The 20,531-nt window shown below is 27.8% G+C and overlaps 1 protein-coding gene across 9 annotated transcripts in view; it reads left to right on the forward strand.

Moving 5' to 3' along the window:
* LOC108567417 (dual 3',5'-cyclic-AMP and -GMP phosphodiesterase 11) overlaps window positions 1–20,531 on the forward strand; it is a 182,912-nt gene that overhangs the window by 95,258 nt on the left and 67,123 nt on the right. The window contains exon 1 of one of the 9 annotated variants that reach the window (XM_017927859.1): window positions 16,081–16,200. The exons of the other annotated variants lie outside the window; for them this stretch is intronic. Within the exon in view, the coding sequence (XP_017783348.1) occupies window positions 16,128–16,200 (73 nt within the window). The 5' untranslated portion in view covers window positions 16,081–16,127. Of the gene's footprint in view, window positions 1–16,080; window positions 16,201–20,531 lie in introns of those variants that run through there. 9 annotated transcript variants of the gene reach the window in all.

The following is a 20,531-nucleotide window of genomic DNA, read 5'->3' on the forward strand; positions in this document are numbered from 1 at the left end:
TACATACAAATCTTCTATGTGATGCCAGAAATTTTATTTTTCTTAGTTTAGGGATTTTGTTAAATAATTCAACAACAAAAAAAAAATTACTCATTTTTTAAATATTACTAGTTTTTGTTAAATAAACGAAGATTTTGTGATCTGAACACGTACTACGTCGAATTCGTTAATTAGATAAATCGTGAGATCACAAACTAGTTAGCTTTTACCATAATTGACAAATTATATAATAAGCTGGTTCCAGACTGCTATAATGAGCTTATAAGGCAGTAAGCTTATGTACAAGAAAAGGAAGATTTTGTTAATCTGAAATAATTCAAATAAGTTTTTTGAGAATTTTGTATTAAAATATTTAATTAATTGTTATCTATATTGATTGGTGTCTTCTATATTAGAAATAATTATCTATATTCTCGAAAATTTACATTTTTTTATGTACAAAAACGAAAATTGTATGTTGATTTTTTTTTAACATTTTTTTTTAAATAGAAAATGGAATTTTGTACAAGTATTGTCTAGTAGAAATAATTCACATTTTAATGTTCAATTAAAAACGCGAAGCTAAAACAACAATACCAGCATATTTCATACCTCTCTTAAGTCTAAGTTGCGTTCTTGATTCGGTCTTCATTTATCATTCACCTTCTTATAAAATCCAAGAACAATACTTGATGAAAGAGAAAAATAGAACAAAGGTTACAAAAAAAAACTAAGGACGAAAGTAAATAAGAATGTTCAATACATACAAATCTTCTATGTGATGCCAGAAATTTTATTTTTCTTAGTTTAGGGATTTTGTTAAATAATTCAACAACAAAAAAAAATATTACTCATTTTTTAAACATTACTAGTTTTTGTTAAATAAACGAAGATTTTGTGATATGAACACGTACTACGTCGAATTCGTTAATTAGATAAATCGTGAGATCACAAACTAGTTAGCTTTTACCATAATTGACAAATTATATAATAAGCTGGCTCCAGACTGCTATAATGAGCTTATAAGGCAGTAAGCTTATGTACAAGAAAAGGAAGATTTTTCTAATCTGAAATAATTCAATTTTTTTTTTGATAATTCTATATTAGAAACTTCTATATTAGAAATAATTGCCTATTTTGAAGAAAATACACAAAAGCGAAAATTGTATGTAGATTTTTTTTTAATAGAAAATAGACAATTTTTGAGCAAGTATTGTCTAGTTTTTAGTAGAACTATTTCACTTTTTAATGTTCAATTAAAAACATAAATTTTATATAATACAATGAATAATAGCGAAAATTATATGTTAAGTTTTTTGCAAAAAATTGTCATTTTTTTGTTTGTTTTAATACAACAAATTTTATTTTTAATATTAAAGAAATAGATGAATTTTATATCATTTTTTTTATATAGACATTGCAATTACTATAGGTTGTCCTTTATGAGGAAGTGTGACACGCACATACACTCGCACACTAACAGGAAATTTTTTTCTCCTTTCGGACAGCTCCGTGTGCATTATCCATTGTTTCTGGGCACGCGAAATTTCCATTAAACAAAATGTGCTTAATGTACGATTGCACATAATCATAATTAAAATGTCGCACGGACAGTCAGCGCCGCAGCTTCCTTGATATTAAGGTCGAAATGGACGGAAAATCCTGTTATCCATTGTTTCGAACGAACTTGGGCCACCTTTCGTCCGTCCACCTGACTCGCCTGCATAATTTCAAAGAAACTCAATAATTATACTTTTTTTTTTTCAGAAATTATCTTTATTTCGAAGAAACCGTATATTTATTACATCGTTAAAATGTGATTATTAAGTAAATCTTTTTGATTTAAAAATTACATTAAAAAACACCTCATAAATTTTAATTATTTTTTGTACAACATTGTTGTATTGTACAGTGAATACTTTAATAACACGGTAGTTGAGTTAATTGGAGTCTCGAATAACACGTTAAATTCGAATTCTTACTTTTCGACATTGAGTAAAATATTGTATGAATAAGAACATTTTTTCAAATAGAAAACTGCACCAAATGTCCATTTATTTATGGATCTCAAGAATTGAATAACACGGGTTTGACTTAATCGTGTTATTCAAGAGTGAATCGTAAAAATTTTCCAATGAATACTTGCATAGTTATTTTAAAATTTTAATAATAATTAATAATTTTAATATTACTCGACGTTGAGAAAAGTCTTGTTCAATTGTATTAATAAGACGATTTTTAATAGCGCTAAGTAAATTAACCGTATTATTCAAGTGTAAATTGTAAAAAAAAAGTAATAAGACGGTACTTGTGTACCGTAATAATACTATCTTTTAAAATACAAATACGAAACCGAATGTTGATGATCTGGATTTATTAAAAACACGATTTTGAATTACATGTTACTGTGTTATGTATAGTATTAAACCTTTGTGAACATAGTTAAAATTAAAAAAAAATTCTTTGGATTTCTTTTAAAACACATCAAAATTAAGTTGTCTATAAATATTTATTAAATTTCAGCAATATTTTCAATGTAAAAATATGTGGTACTTTTTGGTAAATTACCACAATTATAAACTTAAATCATATAAGTGAAATATATCTATTTAGATTGCAAAAATGATTCAATTTTCATATAAACTTGTATTTCGTTACAACACACAAAAATAACCTTTACATAAGTGACAATTATTACTTGAAAGTAGATTCATACTTGGTGTTTTTGTATAGAATATACAACAAGTATTTAGGTCTGATTCATGTCTCTTTATAATTTAAATAGTCACATAAATATGCTTTTACTTATAAGAACAATCAGACGACAAAGAATTGAAATTTGTTCTTAGCAATTTTTAGTCAATATGCAAACATTATTTATAGAAATCATACTTTTATTTACAAAAAAAAAACTGTTTTAGATCATAGATTGAAGAAGAAAAGGATTAAATAGTACTAAAGAAAATTATTTAATAATTTCAATTGGTTTTATTCATATATTAGAGAGAAATATTTAAATATAAGTTTTAATAAAAGAAGTGTTACTATTTTATTAAAATGCATTTTTATTTTTTATTGTACTTATTTTATTATTGATATTCACGTAGTGGGTTGTAATTAATTTTATCGTATTTAATTATTTTCTATGTTTATTATGAAGTTTGAGTATGTAACAATATAATTTAATCTGTAGATAATAGAATATATAAATTGTCATAAAAAAGCGTTATTATTTTACTTAACTGTTGTTTTTTTTTCTTTTGGATATTTTGTAATTTTTAATTTATAATCATGTAGTGTGTGCACTATCCAATTTTATCATGAAATCTATATTTATGATAAAACTTATATAAATGTATGGTTTTGTTAATCTTATTTGTAGATCAAAATTAGTGATATTATTACATATATCCAGAAACAATAGGCTCTTGCAGCAGTTAACTTTTTGTTTTATTATTGTATGAAAATGTTATATTTTCTAAAGAATATTATTATTTATTGGATATATTCCAAATGTCAAATATAAAAAAAGTAAGTTAATATAGGTAATATTCAAATGGATATAATCACAATGTGCCTAAAAACGAACATCAAATGAAGACATTTAAAATTTATTTATGTATAAATTGTACTTTTTTTTCTCACATTTGCATATGTATAACAAACTAAGCTATTAGTATTGAAATGTTTGAAATCTTGCTACAATTTTTATGAAAATCATAGAAAACATGAAGATATTTGAGATAATCTGCAAATTAAATTATTTAAAAATGAATCATTTCTATAAAATAAAGAATTTTTTGGCGGAAAGACTTAGGTCAGCCAAATGGCTGGTCAGAATTGTGACTAATAAATATTTTTAAAGAAATTTAACAATATGAAAGAAGCAACAAGCATTTATTTGAATCATTAAAGTGAAAAAATGTTAAAACTTTTTCAACATTGTTGTTCTTATTAAAATCAGTGAAAAAGATTATATATCACTTATTTCCCTTTCAAAACACTTGTTTTTATTGAACAATATAATTTTGTCAATTGTATTATGTGTATTTAAAGAGCAATAATTTCTATATTAATTGGGGAAAGTGTTTTGTATGTTTTTTTTTATAATATATTTGTAATAAATAGGTCTTATAAATTTCAAGTGTTTCTTCGATAATTAAATGCATTAGCTGATGTCCATATGGTCCAATTCTCGATATACAAAGCTAATAATAATAATCCGCAACGATACTTTTAATTACGTATCAGATGATTATGCAAATGTAACGGCTTGTTGCTGGTCGTAGTAAGCTCCCTGCATTTCGACATTATGTTAAGCGGTTTGAGAACGAGCTGCATAACACCCAAGTATGGGTGTATATCTTTCTGGGCTGTTCTAGGAATCGCGCGGCTGCAGGCAAGGGTCATCCGCACTCTCGACGTAGCTGCTGTTCCCATTCTGCAAATGTTCGTTTCACACAACGTTCCCTCCCGCACCTCTACCTTTAATTTCTAAGCGAACCATTGTTGCTAACAGATAAGAAAAGAAAACGCTGCCATAAGTACTTCCAACGCCCAATGAATACAATTAAGATTAGAGGTGCGACACGGCTTCGTGGAAAGTATCTCCTGGAGGCCTTCGAGAGCCGCTCAGGCATCTCGGGATTTTCTTTTTATTGTCCGTACCTTTTGTTTCGTTCCGTGCATAAAGCCAGACGTTGTTTTCAAAGCTGAAAACAAAACAAACAAACAAAAAAAAATAGAAGGAAGATGGAAGAGAGAAGGTGGACGACGTTATTTTATTATGTGTGCATTCATTCAAAAGTTTAAGTTTCATTCATGCCTCTTGCTCAATGTATGTGTTTGTTTGTATATGTATATATATATATTTGTACGTGTGTGGGCCGTAGACGACGCTTATGGTAGTTACAATCCTCGAGTGTTCCGAACCTCCGTAGGTGGTTGTAATATATCGCCTCTAACTGCAGATCTATTAAGCAAACTCTCAAATAAAATACTTACGACGAGTGAAAGAGAGATTAACATAAATTATGATCAGTTCCTAATAGAAACGAAGCAAACAAAAAAAAATTGTTAGAAATGTGTGTGTGTATATACTTATGAAAGAAACACAGTTAAAGTGGGTGCAGCATTTGCATGCGCTAATGATTTATTAAACGAAAGCCTCGGCAACGGAACTCACTCACGTCTTGTATTTTCGCGTATGATGATGCACCGCACATTCTGGAAACAACTCATCCCAGGAAACGTGTATTTCATTGATGCTGTTTTGTGTGTGTCTGTATGTATGTAGGCTGCACCGTGGTTGTGGTTTCCTTTAATTTCCAGGTTCCGTGGAACGAGCGAAACCCCGATCTAAATTAAGAATACTCCCACTCAACAATTATTAACATAAATTAGGAAGTTTGTAAATACACACTCACACACCAGAAACTGCTCATTCAGTTCCAGACACTTTTTTTTTCACTCGTATATCCTTCTTCAGCGAGAAGGCTGCACAGATGCAGCCACTCCAGTATAATATGAAATTCATAATTAATCATCACGGATCTTCATTTTTTTTATTTACATCCATTTCCTTCCTTTCTTAATTGTTTTCATTCATTAATTTTTATTTAATGAAACATATTTTTTTTATCATTCCGTACATTTTTATTGTGTAATTGATTAACCCCTTATGTGATTATGACGTATATATTCGTCATGGTCTAATGTATTGCGTAGCGCTTATGACGATTATATTCGCATCAAACGACAAAATATATGACATATATGACATATAAACATATTTAAATCTAATGAAACATAATTTCGTATTTTTCCTTAATCATTAATTTATTCAATTATGTTTATTACTCAGGATAAAATTTAATAAAACATTATTTTGTGTTCTTAATCTTCTTTTCTATTTTTTCAATTGATAATTTTTTTGTTGAATTTTCTTATTTATTAATCAATTTAATTACTTTTATTAATTTGGTTGCGATTTAAAGAAACATAATTTTGTATCTTTCATTAAATTTTCATTTTCTTACTCATTTCTTTACTTTTACTTAATCAGTCTGAAATTTAATAAACATAATTTTGGATCCTTCCTCACATTTTCATTTTCTTATAAATTATTTTAATTTTGTTTTGTATAGAATTATACATAATTTCGTATCATTCCTCATATTTTCATTAGTAATCATGAAAACAATAATGAAACATATTTTCTTGTCTTACCCTAAATATTTAATACTTAATTTTATTATTTTGGTTGAAATTTCTCTAATTATAATTTGGTATCCTTTCTCACATATTAATTTTTTCTCATATTTTTTTCTAAAATTTTAATTTAATTTTCAGAATAAAATTTTCAATATAATGAAACATAATTTTCTGTTCATTTTCTCAAGTAATCTTATAATTATGTTTTCTTGTTTTAGTTTGAATTTCATAAAAAAACATAATTTCGTATCCTTCCTCATATTTTCTTATTCATTCATTCCTCCCATTTATGTTTAGTTTCTTTATTTTTTTTGGTTGAAATTTAATGAAACATAATTAATTTTGTAGACGACTTCCAGTTCCAGTTTCATCACGGCTCGTTAAAGAATTGTTTCGTGTGCGTAAAAATGATGAACGTATTCCTCCTTATTCGCGTAATTTAAACTAAACGACACAGAAGAACCGTTCTTCCTCTCTTTGTATGTATTTATGTCTGAAAACTGAAACGCTTCACTTTTAAATACCCAACGACCTCTTCGGTATTTCATTTCGCAATCGCGAAAACATGTTATTACCATTACGTATACTTTCGCAAATATTTGTTGCATAACATGTTTTCATTATTTAAGGAAAAAAAAACAGATTTAATTGTTATCACTTCAGAAATACACATTTTGTTATTGTTAATCAATATTTATTTATAATTTTAATCGATTTCAATATCCACCTTATTGGAATTAATCATGAATTAGGAATTAAACGGAAATTAAATTTATTATACATTTTTATATTCATTTGAAAAATTACAACAGGTTTATCATTAATTTAAGAAAAATTTATACTTCTTGAAAAATTTTAACATTGCTTTTTTTTTCAAAGATTGCAATACAAGTTTGAAGTTTTTCTATGTTTCTATCAATATTGAATATTTGTGTGAATCCAACCATTCTTCACATTTCTTATATAAACTTGTCACTACTTTTTCAAGCGTTTTGAATAAAAGTAGCCTTTTTGTCGCGCGATCCATTTTCACCAGTGACACCAGTCACCTTGAGTAAAATATGACAGCTGTCATTTTGCGAATCATTAAAAATTGAACTCTACTAAATTTTGAGAAACGCTTCATCAAAAAAATTAACAGTGAGTAAAAGTTGATGTTTAAGTAGTCTTAACATCAGCTTTTCTTTTTTTTTGCACCACCCAATTGCTAAGGGTATTTCAACAGTGACAGCTGTCACTTTGTGTGAAATGTGACAGCTGTCATTTTGCGAATCATTAAAGATTGTACGCTACCAAATTTTGAGAAACGCTGGTCTATAATATATAAAGTTTTATCAAATAAATTAATAATGAGTAAGAATGATTTTTAAGTAATCATTAGCATAAGATTTTCTCAACTTTTTTCCGCACGACCCAATTGCTAATGGTATTTCACCAGTGACAGCTGTCACTTTGTGTGAAATGTGACAGCTGTCATTTTGCGACTCATTAAAAATTGAACCAGAGTCTCTGGTCTATAAAATTTTAATTAAGTAAATGAACAATGATTAAATAATCATTTGTATGCAGTGATTAACAACAAAAACAATAATGTATCTGTAATGCTACGCACTAAAGATAAAAGCTGTAAACTTAGTTGCCTAATATTAATTACAAGTTTTACAATTACAATTTCATTAAATAAATTCCGTTTTTAACAGTAATTAAAATAATGTTTTCATTAAAACCATAATGTGTTGTTGAAACTAGTTGAAAATATGCGAACTGGAGTCACTGAAAATGGTGAAAACTATTGCGAGTGAATTTCGTTAATAATTAAATTTTCTGGGGCAAAGTAGTTTTCGAACTTCCTCGCTGCATACTAATCCACAATTTGGATTAGAATTTCAATTGCACCGAGGCACTCGCACTTCTATCTCTCTATCTCTCTTTAGTTTTTTTATTCCTATTCCGCCTCCATAATATGTTTGCTCCGAAACTTTCGGAGTTACTGTTCTGTGTGCAAATTTCCCGTTTGAAGGAGACAGAGCCGCGACATCCAAAAAAAAATGAAAACAAGAAAAAAAAGTAGAATATGTACGAACTGAACTTCAAGCCTTTAAGCCTGGCCATGCATTTTAAACACACTTGAAAACTAGACTTCAGACTAATTCCGCTTTGGTTGTTTGCGTGCTTATTTCCATTGTAAATTCGTAGGTTTATTTTGTTGGATTTGAAAATTTAAATTAAGAGATGCTGTTTTTTCACATTTATGTGAATATTTTTTATACATTACAGTTAATATATGTGATACCCGAGGTTTTGAGATTTCTTGATTTTTTAAAAGTTTTTCAATTTTTTTCAAAACTTCCAAAAATCTAAAAGTTCTTACTTATCACATCTGGGATTTTCAATTGCGCACTTATTTATAATTTCTGTTACACAATATTAATTAATCACTGAGATATAGTTTTTTTTTAACGTTTTCACGTTTAATTATATGCTCACTAATAACACATATTAATTATAATATCAAATATGCATATTAAAGGCTTATTGGAAAGATCATACTTTTTGACCTTTCCAATGTAAACAACTTTCAAAATTGAACTGTAAATTTTTCAAAATATTTATAATTGTATATTCTCAAAATTATGTTATATTTTATAATTACAACAATGAGGATATTTTATAGCACGTCTTTTGATTCAATTTTTGTTAGGTAATGTTAATTATTAAGTAAAATATGGCGAAAAATGTTTTTACGTGTTCTCGTTTTATTTAGTTAGTTGATAAGTTAGTTAATAAGATCATGAAATACATACTTAAAGAAAAATTATGTTTTTTTTTCAAATTAGCCCACTATAGGAGTTTTAGAATTTTCTATTTGTCTGTAGTTAACTTTCAGTGTTGAGCTGTAAATTGTTCTAATTATTTTCATTATTTTTTTGTTGCAATTTTTCTAAAATTCTGATCAATTTTCTACATTTTATGATTACATCAGAAGAGGTATTATATTCCCCATATTTGGATGTAACATCTGTTAGGAAATGTTAATTATTTGCTAAATAACCGCGGTTTTTATAAATATTTTTACGTCTTTACGTTTTATTCAATTTCTCGATATTCACATAAGCTAATGAGAACATCATATATATAGAAGAAAAAAGTATGGGCTTTCCATTGAGCCTACTTCCAGAGGTGTGGTATTTCCTATTTTTCAGTAATTAGCTTTTAAATTCGAGCTGTATTCTTTTCCACATATTTTTTTCACAAATTCTTGAAAATTCCAAACTAAATTCAATACCTTAATTTAATAAGAAAAAGTATGGTCTTTCTAATGTACCTACTTTCAGAATTGTGTTTTTATTCATAAATTTGAAGGAATGTTGTTTTTTTTTCTGGATTTGAGTGATATTAATAGACGTTGTTTATAGTTTTTGATGTAAAAATTAAATGTGTTATGTGCACTAGAGTTGTGTAGATCTAAAAAAAGGATATTTAATAGCGTATATCAAATGCTACCATTAGCATTTCCAATTGTGTATATCGTGGCGCAGCGTTGGATCGTTTCCTTGCGTCTTCGAGTATAAAGTACAGCACTATGTTCCTTTTTTGTTTGCTCCTTCTTGTATTTTATAAGGAAACATTGAATGCACGTGGCTCCTTCCCTAGGCTTCCTTTTGGCACAGAAAAATAATATAAGCATAATGCAAGGTTTTATCCGTAGAAGTGCTAGCACGTTTCCCACGACTCCGTCTCGCCCGTCGACCCGGAAACGCGCGGCCTACGACATCCGGTGCAAAGCCATCTGGTCATTCTCTATATTGCACCCAGACTCTCTACGCAACTTTCCTTCAATATTTAAATTGCCTCCGCATGGCTGAATGCTGAAGCCTATATAATCCTAGGATGAACTCGCATAACTGGAAATTCCATTATGAAACGGAGATCTCAAATTACCTAAATCCATTACCAAAACGAATGCACACAAAAACAAATAATATTGATAGTTTTTTTTTGCGTCGTAATAGCAGGAATTCAAAAAAAGTATCGTAAATGAGCGAGGATAGAAAAAGGATTGCGTTGGCCTTTGAAAGATTGCCAAGGATCTTGGTAATGAGTCGAAAATCATCTCATCATCGTCGGTTCTGTTTTTGTTTTTCTCGGTGCGCAGTTAGACAGTAGTACACATTTCGTATTTATTTGCCTCGTTTTCATTAGGATGTCTCGTCTAGACGCAGGAAATTATCGAGGCCCGACGAATGCGGCTGGAATATTCAATTAAATTCTTTTATATTGGAGGGAGGGAATGTCTTCAATCGATCCCACGCGCTTTTTTTTATCCATGGTTGGAAGCACGTGAAATCGTTGGAAATTTTTAATTGTTGCAAGAATCTTTGATTTCACTAGAAACCTATTTGTTTATTTGCGAACTTGAAATATATTAAATATGTTTAATGTTTTGATTAACTAGTAAAAACTTACATTTTTCGGTATACACTGAAAATAAGTTTATTATTTTTAGTCAAAACATCACAATTACTAAAAAATAATGTTTAATTAAAGAAATTATAGTTTTGAAAACTTGTTCTAATTATGAATTAATCATAGGTTAGATCAATCTGCATCTAACAAAATAATGAACATTAATAAAATATTTTCTAATAGAATTATTAAGTAATATATGTTTTATGTTTAATGAATGTATAAATATTGTTATATTAAGAAAATAATTTTCTTTTTTTCTCTTTTTAGGTAAGTTTCCACGTCTTTTAAGTATCATGTAAGTCTACATAGCTAGAGCATATCTAGATATTAAGCATATGCAAAAAAAAAGCGCATGCTTTCATATTTTGAACACATTTCATTTTATACTTTAATCTATTTGAATATGTTGAAAAACTAATGTAGTTTTCCAGAATATTTTGTAATGTATATTTTTACATTTACACTACAAAACACTTAAATGGAATATTGATAGAGAATATACATAAAAGTGATTTATGTATTTCTAACTAGTATTGAGCAAAACTCATAAAGTCAATATAACCTAACTCAACTTACATACAATTTTGCATAAACAAGGCGTGTTTAAAGGATATGGCGGATATATCCGCCTCTCGTCCGTGGATGGTTAATCTTAAGTTAATCTAGCCTAAAATTAACCTAATATTCATTTTTTAATAATGATTAAGAGAAGTAGAAGCCAAAAAAGTTGTTGGTATAAAAGTTTTGATTGTAGTTTGTAGTTTCATTGTGGAATATGGAATAGTATTTGTACAATGTAATAAATGTGATCATGGAACAATGACGAATGTGTTTTCAACAGTAATATGAATATTCATATTTGAAGCGATATTTATTGGTTTTCGCGTGAAAATATAGTGGATTGCGAGGGATAATAAATAAAAAAAAAGTAACAAAGTTGATGATTGAATTTGAATATTACACTCTGCTTTATTGGGCTGAATAAATTTGATCGGTTTCCAGGGAGACACACGCAGAGAGTCGTATAGTTATGTTTATAAATTATGGATAAGTTAATAAATCTCTTGTGGATTTATGCAGTGTGCGCAAAAGCGAGTTGGTCTAAGCGATAAAACAAAAGTTGGACAATAAAAAGAATTGAAATTATAGAAGTTCGTTCGTTAAGACAAGTAATTACACTGAAAAAAAAACGCGACCCATTTTTGAATGTCGCGTGGTGTATCAGTAGATAATGTAGGGTAATTTTGGTATAAGTTCGGTTTGATCATCCCCATGCGAGATATCAATTAATATGTACGACGTTGAGAAATAACAAAAGTTATGTATTTTTAGGTGTTCGTGCCGTCCGCCGATTATGTAATTCCTTATACCTACCTACCTTCCTCTCCACCTCAGACGCATCCACCATCCCCCGCATGTATGTATGTATGAACCAATTACTAATTGGAACATCGCGTTCCGTATGGCATAAACGAATGTACACCTTGATAATTAACGGAGATAGGATGGAAGCTCCCATTGTAAAAGTAATTACCATTTGAAGTTTATAATTAACCGGTGTGCCAGTCGCGTTTTGAACTTGAACCCACGAACTACCAGCAGGAGTCCTACTGCTTCACTAGCTGGAATCGTCTCCAAAGAAGAATAAAAAAGAAGTATCGCTTTTACCTAAGCCATGCTCTGCTTATGAGGGATTTCTTGCGCAACGACAACTCTTTCTAAATATGAAAATTGCTGGGATTAACTTCAGACGATTCTATTCATTGAACTGTGAGTAAAACCTACCATACCTTTTTACAATCTCGCACGAGTCTATCATTATCGTCACGTTTCTTCCTCCCTGCAACCAGAACACACTCTGGCATTAACTTTATTACATGTAATGTATTCTACATAAGGAAATGTATACCTAAACATCATGCAACTTTCTAGATTTTACCTGATAATAGATACATCCCAATCGATTTTAAATGCCAAGAAAACACAAACCGGACTATTAGAGTCAAAAAAAGAAACTTAATTGTATAAATGATAAAAAATAATAATTTTCTGCACTAAATTTTTGGAAAATTTTCAAACCGGACTATAGAGAATCCGAACTGATCGAATCCGGAATATGTGAGGTATTATAATTCACTTAAAGAAGACAAGAATTTTTGTTTAACCTAAGAAATCTTGTTTGGGTATAACAATATAAATACATGAAATATGATTTTTTAAAAGAAAATGATTGCTTTCTTTAGTAAATACTACATAGTTATAAAATATTGATCAATTTGTTCAAATCAATATTAATATCTGACTCAATTAGCAAGAAATGTCAGAAAATATATAGAAATTATGAATACTTAATAATAATATTAATAGCAACAATATAAAAAATAATCATAATTTAACATTTCCATATAATAATAATGAAACAAAAATTCAACTGCTACAAAGGGCTATTGACCTATGAAAACTTTTTTTTATAAATTTATGATTATTAATAGAAATTTCATTTTTGGAAAAACAATCAAATTTTGTCTATTCGATTATTTTCTATTAGATTCCACATATTTATCAAATATTTATCCACATATTTATCAAATTATGATAAATTTGAAAACTTGCTAATGTACTGGCAAATTAATTATTTTGATTACTTTTTTTTATTATTTATCTACATGCAATAATACATACATACATACATACTTAAATAGATCCATGAAGTAATGACTAAATCATTTTTACTAGAAATTAAACTTATTAAAGAACTACACTGAATGAAACTTATTTAAGGAACCAAAAATCGAAAGAAATTTAATTTATTTTTGGTTTTAAAATTAATAATAAAAATATCAAATTTTGAAAATAAAATATTTTCTTCAAATTTATATTAAAATTGTGATATGTAGTTTTCTCCCTAGAACTACATATCCAGAGAGAAAATTAATATAGATTTTACTAAAAAAAGTGTTCGTTTTGAATTGAATCTGTTTTATTGCACAATTATTTTTTGTACGTTATGGGCAATAATTTCAATAATATCATTTTCAATATGCGACATTGATCAAAGGTTAATGGGAACTCAATTTTATGAAATAGCAATTAACTTTAAAAAAAATCAATAGTTTATTAGCATATTTGTCATTTGATGAAATGGTCATAAATAGATTTTAAAGTGGATTTTAATAAAACCCATTAATTTGAATGAAATGATGCAGAGGTATATTAAACTTAAAATAATCGTATTATTGCTATAAATAATTTTATTTGTATTTTTATGTATTTGTTTTTCTTCAATTTTATTTAGATTTTATTTCTATTAATAGTTTGAAATATAGTAATTTATATTAATGAAACAATGCTTAATTTGGAAGTGGTTTTACAGTGGAATTAATTTGCATTTTAATTAAAAAATCTTAATTTTCTTTTGTACAAATAAAAATGGTATTAATTTAAACTTTTCATTGAAATTTGTCAATTATTTATATATCAAGTTGGATTGATAAAATGTAATAAATCTATAAATTTTAATTATTGAAATTATTTGATATGTATAGTTAATTTTAGCATATGTATTTAAAATGATTAATTGTAATGTGGGTGAACCACACACCGTACATTTGCAAAATTAATATTTTCAAATTCGGACAGTTTTATCTTCTCAATTTTGCTATTTATTACAACATAAATCATATGGAATACGCAGAGCCCAGCAGTGTATGCTAAAACTGTAATGCCTGAAACCTCTAGCGGTTTTAGCTGCGGATTCTCATTGCGAACAAATCCCATTATGCTGTCCATTAAAACACACCGAACGTAGACGTATCGCAGATAGTATTCCTTAGGGAATTCATCATTTTCATAATTTCACAACGAGAGTTCATAATAATAATAATGTTAAGAATAAGAGAAGTTATTAAGTTAAAGCTTTTACCACAACTTTAATTAATATCAGAGATGTGAGACAGTTGATTAATGGAGAAAAATATCCATCTTTTTTTTGTTATAATAGGTGAGAAAGGTGATAGTAAAAGGTGAAAAGAAATTTATGTATAAAATGACTATCACCGACTTTCGCCAGACGGTTTTATAGGAATGCAAGAAATGTGTTACTATTACCTTTTTTATGAGGTTCACCTAGACATAAAAATAGGTATACATTTTTTTTTTAAATTTACTAATTCACAAATATGCGGACTTATTAAAGTAACAAAAATATATTTTTATATAACTTATAAGTTATTAACCTTTAACTACTCGCGCATTGAAATTTCTATGTACTACTCGCGCGGTGTATTTTATACACCACATGTATTACTGACAAACGGAGTGCATAAATGATTGTATAACGACAGGAACAAACTTTTTCATGTTAACTAATGCTTTTTTATCAGATTCATAACTATGTGTAATACATTAATATAATCAGAATTGTAGTCATTGCCCTCTATATATTCGTCAGTAGTGGTATCAGTATCGTCTGCTATTACACCAACACTGCAGAGCAAGAAAGAAATGCACAAAAACAACTTCTTTGTGCCGAAATCAACACAATATTGGCATTTAGTAAACACTTTGACTTTAGCTTACGTTAAGTATCATAGACGTGGGAAAGACAATATAGATTTGGTATAATTTCTTACAAAATTGGTGTACTTTTTACACAGGTGCGAGTAGTTAAAGGTTAAATTAATATCTATAAATTTCAATTGAAATAATCTAACATTAATTTAACACTTTTTTTTTCAAAATTCTATATAAACCAGTTCTAAAGCAGCAAATAGGTGGCGCCACCATATTTGTACGCATTTTAGTGACTAGATCAAGAAACATAGTGCAGATACTACCGGAAAGTACTATAGAAAACCACAACTTGGTATGACACATTATACCACAAATTTGTCATATCAATGAAGACCAAGATTACTACACTAGTTAATGCATTATTAAATGATATACGGTTTATATAATGTATTTAGTTGAATGCGGTTGCTCATACGTTTTTTACAACAAGTAATCGTTCATTTTATGGTAATTCAAAACCGAATGGAAAATCCTACAATTTATAAAGAAAAATATCGTTTCCAAATGACATGGTACGATGACAACTTATTGACAAAAAAATTACAAATGTAAATCCCTTATATACAGGTGAAAACCCGGTAATTAATTTTATTAATTAATTACTATAATTTACTATTCAAATCTACTATTTAAATTGAAGAAAATCAATCTACAAAAATCATCTCACAGTTATTTTTTTACCTAACATTTAAGACCTGCTACAATCAGTACATTTAAGTTAACTAACAATAAGTTTAAATTACCAAGATTATCCATGATCGAAAAATATACGTCAACGATTATTTATATACTGAAGTTGTTAAATTCTGCACATTTTTGTGTGTATTTTCTTTGAAATGCATTCATAATTATACGATTTTTGGTTTTAGGAGTGTTAAAAAAGCGGCCGCAAGATGAGCGTAACTTGCCGATTCGGAAGTATGAATTATGATAACTTGAGGTTGCTGCACGAAGTGCTGCATATAAGTGAGTATGGAGATGTTTTAACCTGCACTGTATTCACTACATTGGGGACTTTCTCACAAACTGCAACCAAGGTTCTAAATTTACATTATGCCACAAAATAGGAGTTAATTACCAAATTTGACGGAAATACATTAAGAAAAATTCAAATAAAATTATTAGAATTAAAGACTATTGGAAGTCATACTATAAATTATTTATTTTGATAGCATTTCCAATTACAAGCAGAATTGTTTCTATCGAGGGGAATTTCGATTTTCTTATAAATTTATTGTGAAATGCGCCTCGGGTTTATCTAACAGTCGATGGCCTCAGGAAGTGCACAAACGTGATAATTTATAATTCCTTACTAATGTTGCTAACATCGTAAGAAAATAGATTTTGCTTTATCGAAATTCAATATTGAAAAATGCAGTTAATTTCTTGATAACTCATCACATTTACTTGACTACTTGTACAAGCAAAAACATATTGACTATCTACATATTTTAAAGGAAAGTTTGCACTCTACGCGATACTTTTAAACTACTGAAAGTATATGGAACTGAATAACACAAATTGAATACGTCAAATTTAAAACTTATACAAGTACTATACAAAATGTTGATTTTTTACACTACCTAGGAAACATAACTCGAAAACTTTACTTTCCAAGTATGTGTTAAGTATATCGATTTGAGTGATATCAATTTAATAATAGAATACTTGTACAAGTACTATAAAAAATGTTATTTTTTTTATACTTTCTAAGAAACACAACTCAAAAACTTTACTTTCCAAGTATGTGTCAAGTATATAGCTTTGAGTAACATGAATTTAATACTAGAATGCAGTACAAATACTATACAACATGTTAAGTTTTTCTCAACTCCCTAAGTAAATTAAGTTGAAAAACGTTACTTTTAATATTATAATATATAATACTAGAATACTTGTACAAGCACTATACAATATATTGACTGTTTCTGTACAACCCAAGAAACACAAGTTAAAAAGCGATACTTTCCAAGTATTTGTTAGGAATATCGATTTGATTAATATACATACTTGTATATTGACACTTTCTCGACATTCTAAGAAACAGAAGTTAATAAGCGATACATTATAAATGTTACCTGCCAAATACTTGTCAAGTATATCGAACACTCTCAAAACAAGGAAAAAAATCCACGAGCTGTGTCAGTTTTGCATACTATCATGTGTAAATAAATGAATAAATAATAATAATACAAAAAAAAAGTACAGACTTCGATTCAAGGCTGAACTGCGAATGATTTTAATTGCGGCCGTCGTGATAAACGCTGTCCATACTTTTCTGTCTCTCCTTTTATTTTCTTTCGCTTTTTGCGGTAATTGCATGCAACTAGAAATGTATTTTGGCGCCGTTCCGATTAAAATAACACGCCATTAAAATTATAAAACGATCGTACACACACACACTATGTGTCTGTCTGCCTGTGTTGTGTATATAAACTCGGTCTTTCCGATCGTTCATTTTTTTCTCTCTCTCGTTTTATTTTTCATTACTTCTTCTTCCTCCATGCATTTTTTCCAATTTACCACTTTTCCGATGGAGCCGTTGTTTATTTGTCGATTCGCAGCAATCAATCATTTTAATTGCAGCATCAGCGCTCATAGAAGATATGTGTTTCGAATTCAATTACACAACGCGCCAAAGTTACGCAATTTTCTCCGACGTGTGTGTGTGTGTATGCATTTTGCTTATGCTCTCTGCTACATTGCTTTTTTTTGTATTCTTGTTGTCGAATGCATTAAAATCGTTTTTCCTATCGAGGAAATTCACGTACGTGTAATCAGTTGCAAATACGAGACGCTTTGGAAATACCTTTATGCAGAATTCAATTTAGTTTCGGCTGGAATCGTGGAAGCACATAGATTATTCACGTGTGAGCTTCAGAATCTAATAAGTTGATTCAAGGATTTCTTGCATAATTCTCAACTTGAAGTTTCAATGTTCCATTAATTAGATTGTCTATATTTAACTAAACAATAACAATCATTTTCTTTAATCAAATAAAAAAAGTGCAGTTTATTTTATCAGAATTGTACCAGTTTTTTGATAATTATTTAATTGTCTTTATTATATCAATTAAAATCTAAAACGTTGTTTTTTTTAATTATATTGTATTTTTAGTTATACTTATCAAATATTCATAATTATCGTTATAACTTTTCACATAAAATCAAAATATTTAAATATTCATTGAAATAATAATAACTGTCTAAGTAAATTATTTCAATTATATTTAATTGCAAATCTTATAATTTTACACAAATAATTATATTATGTAAATCACTAGTGGAAATTAATTAACTAGAAAAATTAAAGACTAGAAATTTTATTGTTGAAATTATTATAAAAAAAAACTGCAATTTTCATAATGTTACTTTTTTTATTTATGCACATATTCATTTTTTATAAATATTATTGTAACTTTCCACACAAAACAATTACGTTAATAATAATCTTTTGCGATGTAAATCATTGTTGGAAATGACAAATAATAAATGGCAGTAATTGAAGAAAATGAATTGAAAAAAAAGCATCAACAATGTAATTACAGGGAAACAAAACAAATGTCAAGTCAATTAAAAGAGCATCAAGATAATTCTCCATTGATATGCTGAGTTATTACTTTAAACTGACCTATAAAGATTGATATACACGGAATTCAGTCATTTCATATTTTTTTATCAGTAACCTTTTATTTTTTTTTCTTTCGATTGAAATGAAAACAAAAATAATTTCATCAAAGTTGTGTCAAAGAATTAATTTAATTTGCGAAAAGGACATAAGGATTTTATTGGATCACATTTTGAAATGTTTGAAAACATACTTGAATCAAATTTTGAAATTACTAAAGCCATTTTTGAATCAAATATTGAATTGATCATATAATTTCTTGAATCAAACTTTTAAATGATCAAATAATATTGAATCGAATGTTAAAATGATCAAAGTCTTTCTTGAATCAAATTTTGAATTGATCATATAATTTCATGAATCAAATTTTGAAATGATCAAAGACTTTCTTAAATTATACTTTTAAATGATAGAAGAATATTGAATCAAATTTTAAAATGATCAAAGTCTTTCTGAAATCAAATTTTGAAATGATTGAAGAAGACTTTCTGGAAACAAATTTAGAAATGATTAAAACAAACTTTCTTGAATCAAATTTTGAATTGATCAAAGACTTTCTTGAATCAGACTTTTAAATGATCAAATAATATTGAATCAAATTTTAAAATGATCAAAGTCTATCTGGAATCAAATTTTGAAATGATTGAAGAAGACTTCAAATTTAGAAATGATTAAAAAGACTTTCTTGAATTTTTGAAATGATCAAATATTTTGTTGAATGATTGGAAAAGTATTTATTTGATTCAAATGATCAAAGTCTGTCTTAATTGAAAACGACTTTCTTGAATCAAATTTTGAAATAATTGAATACTTTCTAGAATCAAATTTTGAAATAATTGAAAAAGTCTTTCTTAAATCAAATTTTGAAATAATTGAAGACTTTCTTGAATAAAATTGAAAAATTCTTTCTTGAATATTAACTATATATATTCAAGGTTACAAAAAAAATGCGTACGTGCTAGTTTTAGAAATAATATTTTGTCATGCATCGTTTAGGTTTTACGCTAAACGAGTGACTATATCGAAATGAAAGAGAGAAGAGAAATACAACAAAAAAAAAGCGGTAATAAGAGGAAATAAAAACTCGCAACGAGCTCATTTATGCAAATTAAAATTCCACTGTGCTGCAGAAAACGGAATTTTGCACGCTCTTGCTACGAGGAAAAATGCCAACGAAACAATTATAATAGTTATACCATTATTACTTTACATTTTTTTTAGAAAAAAAAAACATCTTTATGAAAAATTAACTTCGTTTGTAAAAAAAGAGTGAATATTAGCCCGAAGATAATTCACACTTTAAATATTCATAAACGCATTAGAAAAATTTCGTTTATATAAACTTCTATACGCTTTTGTTAATGAAATAATAATTCTATTAGTTAGATTCTAAATTGAAATATTTAAAGTTTTTGTTTAAGAGGATTTTTTTTTCTAATTTTATTTGTTTTCCTAAGAAACTTCTTTATTAATAATTATTTTCCTTTGGAAGAAAAAATCCCCGAAGATCATTCATACTTTAAAGATTTATGAACAATTAAAAAAAAAAATCGTTTTGATAAATGTTACATAATAAATAAAGTTACTTACATAAATTTACTGAATCAAATAATAAAGTCTCCAAATTAATCTTTTGACTAAACATGAACACACTCTTGTTAATTAAATA

The sequence above is a fragment of the Nicrophorus vespilloides genome, unplaced genomic scaffold, assembly GCF_001412225.1.
Source record: "Nicrophorus vespilloides isolate i.1.1-1 unplaced genomic scaffold, Nicve_v1.0, whole genome shotgun sequence".
In the NCBI taxonomy this organism is placed as follows: domain Eukaryota; kingdom Metazoa; phylum Arthropoda; class Insecta; order Coleoptera; family Silphidae; genus Nicrophorus; species Nicrophorus vespilloides.